Below are 10,323 nucleotides of genomic sequence, written 5' to 3' on the forward strand. Positions count from 1 at the left end.
ACCGTTATAAAAGGAAAGACCGGTAATTCGAGTGCGTCGAACATTCCAACCCTTGTGTTAAACCCAAAAGCAATATTGCTGATGTGCAATCCTGTAGATACGAGGGTTCTGCCTGGGCAAGTATGCGCGTTGAATGCGCAACATTTTTCCTATTCATCGAAACCCGTATTTATTACCGTTTACGAGATTCCCATGCTGAACATCCCTGTCTTCGACAGTCTGTACAGTTAGGTATCTACACGATAATTTAAATTTAGCGATATTAAATTTTAATTCTTGTCAGCATCTCCCCTAATTGAGAGAGTGTGATAAAGGAACAATAGGGAAAATGAGTAAAACTGATTCTTTATATTTGGTCACGAGACCATGAACCTGTGAATGGCATGAATCTGCGAATGAGCCCTGGGCCCAGTTTCCGGTATTTAGCGGCCCTGGAGTGGAACAGTAGCAAAAGAATTCGTAATGTATTTGACGTGTTCGTTTAGCAACAAATGGGGAGGGGGGAAGGATCAATCCCCCATCGCATGCATCCCCTCGTGCACGTAAATAATTTTTAACCCCAACTGGAAAAAAGCCTATAAAATAAACTCGTTTATATGTAATGGGGCCCTACTACTGATGCATTCATCTGATGACCGAAAACACCGGGGCACAATAGAAAAGCTACAATGGCCAAAATAACATCACAAGCTAATGGACGTAGGCAATGTCGGGATGGTCAGCAAAAACCAGAGCTTTGTCCGAACGTTGATGGCTATTGACGGACGTTTGTGCATGAAAGTGAATTTCCCGGTCAAACAAAAGTAAACGAATGGAACAGGGCGACTGGGCAGTTTCGAATTATTGGCCCTGTGTATGTACGTATTCCTGATTTGTTGCCGAGATTACTCCTTTGTTCATTCGAGTTTGAATCAACGCGAGGTGGCAGTCGATCAAAGGTGCCTGCAAACACCCCAATTTGAATTAAAAAATTAAATTAATTTGTTACGTGACTACTTTTTACATATTTGCAAGTTTTTTGGACCTTGATATTCGTATCACCTACAGTATTAAATTCATAAAAGCGGAAGGACGATTTAACTGCAATAGTAGCGATATGGGAACAGACGTAGAAATTGGACATAACTTTAAACATACAGGATAACTCAAAATAAAACATTAAGGTTCACCTTTTTTATTTTAAAGAAAATCACCTGTATACACCCTATTTCGAAAATATTTTGATGCTAACACTCGTAGCAAAGGAGAAGTTTTAGCCGTCGCAGATGAATCAACAAATTGAGCCGATGACACACTATAGGCAATTTGAAGACTATAAATTGAACTTTCGTCCTATGTTACGAATAATGCGGTCACGTTCGGAGCTGGCACCAAAGCCAAATGTCGAGTTTATGAATCCCGTTTAAGTCTTGAAACTTATCACACTAATTTAAAAGGGTAAAGTAAAAAGAAATTTTTTCGTTTTATTTTGAAAAAATGCCACAGTACAAATTGAACTTACATAATAAATTATTTACGAAATTTCACACATATGTCCTTACAGGCGATATGTGGCCGTTAAAATGAACAAAGGTGCTCAGCGGCCTTAATTCACGAGAAGGGATCAGTAGAAACTACTCAGATCATTAGAATAAAACAATAACACTTAGAATTTCTGAACAACAAAAGAAGTCACAACTGTGATTAACTAATCGCTGTCCGAATCATCGCAGTGATAGGATACCGGTTGCTTGCCACGGCGGGATGATTTCGATGCCGGTATAGCTGACGATTTCAAAGAAGATTCAACAATACAAAATTCATCATCTGAAGAGCTGCCAGTTGCTCTTTTCTTTTTGGCAGGTGGTGAGCTATCCTCTTTAACTTTTTTTGCTAAAAACTCACTCTTTATTAGACTTAAAATCAGCTTTTTTTTGCCTCGCTTTACCTTTTGTCTTCTTGACTTTATCAGTCTTTACTTTCGCAGTTTTCTTTGGCGGAACAACTTCCTGCGGTTCCGGCGAAAATCTTCGTTTTGACGACGTCGAAACGGGCTCTTCAGCCTCCTCATCTTTTTTAGTTCCTATTAATTGGTCGAAAAGGTCTTCAGATGACTGTCGATGCGTCGGCGGAGGCGGTGATCGATCGTCCTCACTATCACTTGATGCTATTGCGACCTAAAAATTATAACTTTGAATAGTATGAGAGTAATATAACCAATTAAGTTCATACGTACCGTATTCAATTGTTCATTTACGAACGCGTTATCGAATAAAACCTCATCGTCCGAAGATTTTTCTTCGTCATCAGATAAATTGTACTTCGTTACCTGCAAGAATAAGAAGTCTCGTGATGACGGCAACAAATGCAGTCAAGTTAAGCAGGAATAGGAATGTTTTAAATGAAATCCGACCCTTCAAAAGGAAATATGGGAAAGAGGGATCTTTCATAGGACGAAGACTTGGAGATTTTTCAACAACCTTAAAGAGGATGAAACAGATAAAACAAATTTTTTAATTATTCATTTCGTATGAATTATCGCAACCGGGGTTATATCACCTCGTCTCTGATGTTTCTATTAATAGATTTCCAAAGAATACAAATTACCAAGGAAGCGTAGATAACATCAAATTATAAAAAACCAAATAAGCCATCCGGTACAAGATACTGAATATAGATTACTGAAGCAATAAACTCGATTCCAAGAATGGCAACTTTGAGAAGGAAAATACAACCTAAGTAAAACGAAAATTACTTTTATATTTTGCTATAGGAAACTCCTCGTTAGTGCAAAAATAGATTGCTTTAATTTTTTTGTATTGCATTTAATTCAATGGATCAACCCATTGTTTATTTCAAAATTATATATCACAATTACGTGAGAAAAATGATGAAACTAGTAAAACCCGAACACAACATGTGCCTTGCCTGACGTTATCGGTCTCAGTAAGTATACTTTTTAAGATTTGTTAGTTATTAGAGTTCTTTGACAACATATTTGTTTTACTATCAATTAATAAACAGTAAGAATGGACATATGAAGTAATTATAGACTTTACTTACCTTTGTTGCAGCCCGCCTAGTGTTAGTGCGTTCTTTAACCGAAGAAGGTTTTATATCGGCCTGGAAGGAATCGTCTGATCCAGAATCGCCTTTGTCTGAGTCAGAAAATATAGGATTCTTCTTGGCCTTCTTTTTAGGGCTTCCGTTTACTAATGAAAAACTTCGCATTTTACCTACAATATTTACGCAAATCAAAACTTACTTTTTTTATCGAAAATCAATTTGGTTTGCTTCAATCCATCTCCTTTCTTTTTCTTAATTTTTTTTTCCACCTCCTCAGGAGTTCCCAATTTATCTTTTAGAGTTTTCTTGCTCCTGACCATAGTGTCAAATTCATCCTCCTACGTAAAAAAAAAAAACACTTCGAACGTGCCGATTTACGTATAATACCTCTTCTAGGGTCAATTCTTTTTTCATCGCTTTTTTATCCTTGTACTCCCTACTTTTCACAGCGGCTTGAATTTTCTTTTTCATTTCATCAGATACTATAGGAACTATCCGTTGAGCCATGGGGGACGGTTGTGTTTCATGCAAGTGAATCTTCTTTTTCTTGCCCTAATTAAAAAAAAAAACAGATTTTTAATAGTTTTCTGCTCATACATATTTAATAAACATCTTTATGCGCAATAAGTTCTTACCCGCCCTTTGCATTGCACTATCACCTCCTTCTCAGAAAGCAAAACAAATCCACACAATTCAAAAACAAATTAGAAATATTATCAAAAGCAAACCACTTACTGGCTCTTTCTTCTCGTTCTTTATTCCTAGCTCGTCTTTCCTCTCTTTTTCTTCAATTTCATCTAATTTCAGCAAAAACGCGTCCAAGTCTTCTCGCCATAAATCTGATGGCTTTTTCCTCTTCAAAACATCCAATTCTAGAAGCTTGTTATCGCGCTGCCTCAACAATTCGTTTTTTCGCTCGTCAGTCAACATCCACATGGACATACCCAGGAGATAGTCGTAATTTTTGAAATTCTGATCTGAGGCTTCTATGCAAATGAAACATAAATGTCAAGGAAAATATAATCAACAACAAAAGTATCTAACCATTTATTGGTTTTTTCTTGGAGCTGGAAGGAGTCTCGTCATCGTCTTGAGACTGGGAGGCGTTTTCTTCATCTTCCGGGGGCGGGATTTCTTCATCGTCTTCTTTGAAAACAGTCGTTTTCCATACCTTAAGCGGATCAGGGTCGTATCCTCTTTTAATCAACTCCGTTACTATCGTTTGGCGTTTTTTATTTTCCACGGTCAACGAACCTGAATTTAATGAACAGATAAATCAGAGAATGTGATAGTGAGGAGAAAGATACCATCGCATTTTTCAACTATAAATCTAGCTTGATTGCTGAGTTTATTCGCCTCGGCTTCCAAAGCTCCTTCCAGGTACTCTTTCCGTTTTACGTAAATTTTCAGTCTTAATGTGTAGAATTCTCGTAGGATCTCCATAACCGATTCAAAACTGTGATAAAATGGACCGAAAAATTAAAAATATACTTAAACTTGAGATAGTCTTAACTTAAAATTTTTCATGGTATTTTTGACTGAAGATTCCTCAACTTTAAAGTAAATACTTCAATACTATTCACTGTAAAGTTCTTACTTAAATCATCTACGTACCGCTTTAAACAACCTAACTCATCGAAACAGCACATCGAACTAATTGATAGCAGCGTCTGCAGTTTAAGCACCTTATGAAGTCCCTCCTTCTCCATGTTTTGCAACTGTCCATCTTGCGGGGTGATCAAAAATCTAACAGTGGTATCTGTATTGTATTCCTTGTAATCCTGCAATATTGCTTTGACCTTCTCTGAACCGTTGAGCATCACTTCCAGCGTGTTTTCTTTGTAATTTTGAGTCCAAGTTCCGATTGGCAATTCCGTGATTTCGAGTTTATTTCCCACAACAGCAACTTCCCCACTGATACAGTAACGACTCTCGCCGCAGTAGTCGATGGTACCTTTGAAATTTTTATACCTGAAATGTGTTATAAAGTTGAATATGTGTCAAGACAAAAAAATTTTTCATGTAGCTAGATCCAATATATGAATGAATAGTCAATAAAAGTCTGTGAAAACATACCATGGGTGCAATTCTTTAATATCATCATCTCCATCCAGCATGGCCCTGAGACATTGAACTATTTCCCTAGGATTGTAGTTCGGAATTTTAGTCATCCAACCAGTTCCAATACCTTCAGCTCCATTCACCAAAACCATGGGTATAATGGGTATGTACCATATAGGTTCAATCTTCTGGTTATCGTCATATTCGTGTTTTAGTAGCGGATCATCGTGGGGATGAAAGAGCATGCGCGTTATCGGCGACATTTTCGTGAAAATATACCTCGGACTGGCCGAATCTTTGCCGCCTGCTAGTCGAGTTCCGAATTGACCTCTAGGCTCTAAGAGGTTGATATTGTTGCTACCTACATAATTTTGAGCCAAATTTACTATAGTCATGCATAAAGACACTTCGCCGTGGTGGTAAGCCGAGTGCTCGGCCACTGAACCAGCTAATTGGGCCACTTTTACTTCGCGTTTATCGTTACGCTTCATACACGTGAAGAGGACCTTGGAAATTTCAACAGGAAAATTAAATGAATTGACGTTACTCAAAGAAACTCACCTTTCTCTGGCCAGGTTTTAGACCATCTACCAAACACGGTATGGATCTAATATTATCCGCATTGGAGAATAGCACCAACTCCAAATTAATAAAATCTTTGTAATTAACAAATTTCGTCTCTTTCGTATATAAATATTTTTCTGGAAGTCCCATTTCTTTTCGTCTCTTACTGAAATTTATATTATTCATCCAAGATTTATTAACTCCAAATACCGGAGAAATCGATACCTGTCCTGCATGAAATTCGTCAGCCACTCTTTTCTAGCTTCAATATGTTTTCTACTGAAAGCCAACACGATATGATCATCATCTTCCTGACCACTGTACCTGAACCGGATACGGTGCCGGGCCATGTTACTAAAATATTCTTTAGCCTCCTTAGAAGTGGAGGTACCCAAACCTTTGTAATACTTGACTTGGTATGTATGGTGGTTTGGGGTATTAGTTTTCCACTCTTCAAACTCTGGTAATGAATAAAAAGACAATTCCTCCTTCTTCTTTTTGGCTTTCACAATCGGAGTGATAAATTCTTCCAGGAAGTCTTGCCGCAAAAGTTCCGGCCAGTTATGATGAACAAAGTTAATGAGGAGACCTTTGATGTGGGAACCGTCCTGATCTTGATCAGTCATTATCATGATTTTTCCATAACGTAACGTTTTCATGTCGTCCTGAGTGAGATACTTCTTCTTGTATTGCAAACCTAAGGATAAAAAATTCTGTGGTTTGAAATGAAAAGTGAATGCAGTGTCAGACCATAATGTTTTGTAACTACAAATTAAATGTCATTCTTCCTGAGCCGAATTACATTAATCAATTATTGTACATAACATACCAACGATCTTCACCAAATTATTAATTTCAGCATTCTCCAAAATCTGCTTATGAGTGGCTTCCCTGACATTCAGCAATTTGCCCCTCAAAGGAAACACCCCATAGTAGTCGCGTCCTATAACCGCCAATCCCGACACAGCTAGTGATTTAGCTGAATCTCCCTCAGTCAAAATCAATGTGCATTTCAAGCTGTTTTTAGTCCCTGCTTCATTAGCATCTTCCAACTTAGGGACCCCCTTTAGCTTGCTTGTTCTCTTGCCAGCACTTGCTTTGACCAACTCGTTCTGCTGCTTAAATTTCGCCCATGACAATACGGTCTCTATTATGCCGCTCTTTTGAACTCCGTTGATGAATTTTTCAGATAAGGTACACTTGGAGCCAAAGCTCTTTACTTGCAGAGTCATGTTTTCTTTTGTTTGCGAATCGAAGGTAGGGTTGACGATGAGGCAGTTAATAAATATCCACATATGGTTTTTAATTTGGAATGGCTTAATTGCCGTGCCACCTTTGTTTTTCTTTTTAATCACTTCTTGAAGTTGTTTCACAATCATATCAACAACATAGTCAACATGGCGGCCGCCTTTGGTGGTGGCAATGCTGTTGACAAACGACATCTGTTGAAAACCGCGATCTGAGAGAGTAACCGCCACTTCCCACCTAAAACAAACCGATATTTAAAGAAAAAAAAAAGAAAGAACAGGAAATATTTACCGTTCGTTTGAGCGTTCGTAAACAACTTTTAGGCTATTTCCCATCTCATCTTCTTTCCCTTTGATATACAACTCAACGTAATTGTTAAAGTTCTTAATAGGAAGGCGGTGCCCGTTTAACAAAACTTTCACACCCTGAGATGATGCTGCCACATCATAAGCTCTTCTGGACATGAGTTCCACAATATCGTCGTCCAGTTTCGTCATTTTAAATTTTGTTAAGTCGGGATAGAATGTAATTTTGGTGAAGTCCTCGCTATTGAAGTCTTTTATTTTAGGTTCTGAAGCCTTAGTCATGTTGTTGCCCCACGTCTGTTTGAATATTTTCTTAAATTGCTTACTCGCAGTTTCAACGACAAATTTTTCACTAAATATATTGCAAAGTTTAGCTCCATAACCATTGCGCCCTCCTGTGACTTTATCTTCATCATCATTATAATTTGAAGATGTGAGCAAGTGCCCAAAGATCATTGTTGGAACATACATATTCTCATCTTTATGCATTACTACAGGAATACCTTGTCCATTGTTCCAGATAGAAATCATATTCTCTTCAGGTTTAATTTCAATTTTGATGCAGTCCATATTTTTATCCCTTTGCTTGTTATCAGCAGCATTGACCAAAATTTCATCAAATATTTTATATAATCCTGGGACATATTCAATTTGTTTTTGAATCATCATTTGTTTCTCTTGACAGTAAACCCACATAAGCTCATTAACCTGATTGAATGGATCACATTTAATGTGATGTTATACTAAATTGTAACTAAATAAATAAAAGCTTACCTTCTCAACTGAACCAATGTAAGTATCAGGTCTAAGTAAAATATGCTCCAATTGAGACTTTTTCTGATAAGTTTGTTCAATGGTGGTTGGTTTGTTTGACTTTGATTTGGAAACTGCAGCAGAGGACCCACTTTGATTAGGGGCTGCAGCACTGCCATTTGCGTTACTGCCATTTGACATGCTGGCGAACATTGCCTAAATAATTTTCATTTGTTAATTGTCATAAAAGTGTGAAATAGTATATATGAAAGATGGTTCCCTAAGAAGACAATTGGTCAGCAAATACAGTGTACAGTAACCACCAATGTGCAAATATGAAGCAAATTTTGACCATTTGATTTTTATTTACTATATAAATTAAACTTTGTAATAGTAATTTCTTAATTAAAAATTCCAGAAATATAGCAGTTGGACTCCCTAAGTCTGATTACCTCAACTAATACACCTATATTCTTATTTATAAATTATGACTTCCACTAATATTTAGTAAGTTCTATCAATAAAATATTCAAAAATCTTATTTATCCTACCTACTTCATTGAAACATACTTGTTTTTATATCGATACATATTTTCACTAATCTGAACAAATATGACCTACTCAACTCATCTGCGGTTTGTACCCGAATATCATATTCATAGAAAATATGTAGCATATTATGCTCTTTGAATAACCTACAATTTTACATTTGACTAATATATTATTAACCAATCTTTATTTAGAAGGTTTTGTCTAATTTCAAAAATTATGTGCCTCTATGCATGTTTTTTGCTCATCTTTATGTTCGTGCCTTGTATTTGGACCATATTGTCTTATCTTCCCACAAGCTCTTAGGAGCTGTTGCATAATAAAATCCTCAAAAAAAAAACTATAACTTTCAGTCATTGAAAGTGATATTATACTCATAATCATTGAATGGTTCAGAATAAAATGAGACAACAAAACAGGTAGTATCCACTGATTCTTTTATACTAAAATTGAGGTTCTTAAAGATGAAAGTTTTAAAGGGAACACAGACTGTTATGGTAAATAGTTCAGCAATTATCTGCCGAAAATGAAATGAGTCGAGACCTGATAAAGAAACCCTTAAACTAGATGTTACCTGCCAATGAAAACAACTGTAATGTTTTCTTTGATTGAAAATTCGCATACTACAAAATGCCATGAAGCGAATTTGAAATAATATGATATTAGAAATCTAAGGGACAATTACCACTGAAATCTATATAAAAATAAAACATCTAAGAAACTTTATTACTACTTAAGAGCAACAGGATCATCAGCTTCTTCTGCTTACCTTAATATCCGCCATTTTTGTCCTTGAATCAAATTGCAAGCTTAATGTGAGGCCCTCATAGTCTTTTCATATAAACACATTTTATAACAGATACACTTCATTATTCTATAAATTTCAATATTACAATGACACTAACTAATACTTTTTAATAATTATTTGAAGGTACTGACGACGAAGGTTAATCAAACGTTCACAAACACTAGACCAAACCAAAACACATAACCGCCAAACACTCCGTTCGTCCTTGTATTCGGAGTTGGTCGGTGCTATTCGTTGATAAATCGGTTCGCTTCTGACCAATCACATTGGCGGAAATATGAACTTCTTCAATCAGATGTAAGCTCAAACCCGTTACGAGTGTTAAATTGCGAGAGTTGGCGTTTTTACCGGCTGTCCTCTTCTGTGTTCCAAGGAAAGCCATCTATATAACGGCATGCGAAGTAAGCAAATAAAGATTATTTGAGAGCAGAGTTGAGCCATTGAAAAATCCATAGTTGCGTCAACTTTTCCGTGACTGACCTGAAGAAAACTAAAAAATCTAGAATCTTCGCAGAATGAAGTAAAATTATTGAAACACTTGCAAACAAATGAACATATATTAATTGTCACGTTACCAAGTACAAACTCCAATCAGCGCCTAGGTTAACTTGATTAAATGTGACAACGCTGTAAGGCGTCAAAATCATTCAAACCGTTTGAACAAGTACGTGAGGCAACTTCCTTTCTTTCCACATAAATTTGTTAATATATAAAACATTAAAACTTAAACATAAAAAAGTAAACCTAAATTTTACAGTTGTATATGAGTTCGACGGAAGTTACCCCTCTGGTATGTATTTCGCTTGTGACTCTCTCTTAATTTGTTCTTACTTGATGCGCCATGACTGAGTAGCGTCAACAGCTTTTCAATTGACATTTAAAAAAATTTATGATCACACATATTATGTCGGTAACAGGTAGTTAGGCGAAATAATAAGACATTAATAAAAACAATTTAATTTAAAGTTATTAGAAACCTTAGCGCGCAAT

The 10,323-nt window shown here is 36.4% G+C and overlaps 1 protein-coding gene and 1 long non-coding RNA gene across 3 annotated transcripts in view; one reads left to right on the forward strand and one right to left on the reverse strand.

The window, feature by feature from the left end:
* Positions 1-1,443: 1,443 nt before the first annotated feature.
* Top2 (topoisomerase 2) lies at positions 1,444-9,535 on the reverse strand. 2 transcript variants are annotated; one of them, XM_066291754.1, is made up of 18 exons: positions 9,295-9,535; positions 7,998-8,192; positions 7,210-7,931; positions 6,500-7,155; positions 5,896-6,367; positions 5,668-5,836; positions 5,122-5,612; positions 4,660-5,016; positions 4,353-4,501; positions 4,090-4,299; positions 3,781-4,031; positions 3,681-3,707; positions 3,433-3,597; positions 3,245-3,383; positions 3,043-3,191; positions 2,216-2,308; positions 1,928-2,156; positions 1,444-1,872 (listed from the first exon to the last, which is right to left on the reverse strand). In XM_066291754.1, exons 1-18 carry the CDS (start codon positions 9,307-9,309, stop codon positions 1,688-1,690), a joined length of 4,674 nt encoding a protein of 1,557 aa, XP_066147851.1. In that variant the 5' UTR covers positions 9,310-9,535; the 3' UTR covers positions 1,444-1,687. The 2 variants fall into 2 exon arrangements, with proteins under 2 accessions (XP_066147851.1, XP_066147852.1); XM_066291755.1 differs by lacking the exon at positions 3,681-3,707.
* A 460-nt stretch (positions 9,536-9,995) lies between these two features.
* LOC136344708 (uncharacterized) overlaps positions 9,996-10,323 on the forward strand; it is a 44,834-nt gene continuing 44,506 nt past the window's right edge. The window contains exon 1 of the long non-coding RNA XR_010732993.1: positions 9,996-10,123. This is a non-coding gene — a long non-coding RNA (uncharacterized lncRNA). The remainder of the gene's footprint in view (positions 10,124-10,323) is intronic.

Source organism: Euwallacea fornicatus, chromosome 17 (assembly GCF_040115645.1).
Source record: "Euwallacea fornicatus isolate EFF26 chromosome 17, ASM4011564v1, whole genome shotgun sequence".
NCBI lineage: Eukaryota > Metazoa > Arthropoda > Insecta > Coleoptera > Curculionidae > Euwallacea > Euwallacea fornicatus.

Excerpts from the sequence above, each read along its gene's own strand:
- Top2 (XM_066291754.1), bottom strand. Across the intron at positions 4,032-4,089 it reads CAAGAAAAAACCAATAAATG|AAGCCTCAGATCAGAATTTC; the intron begins GTTAGATACTTT and ends TCATTTGCATAG. Across the intron at positions 1,873-1,927 it reads TAAAGTCAAGAAGACAAAAG|CAAAAAAAGTTAAAGAGGAT; the intron begins GTAAAGCGAGGC and ends GTGAGTTTTTAG.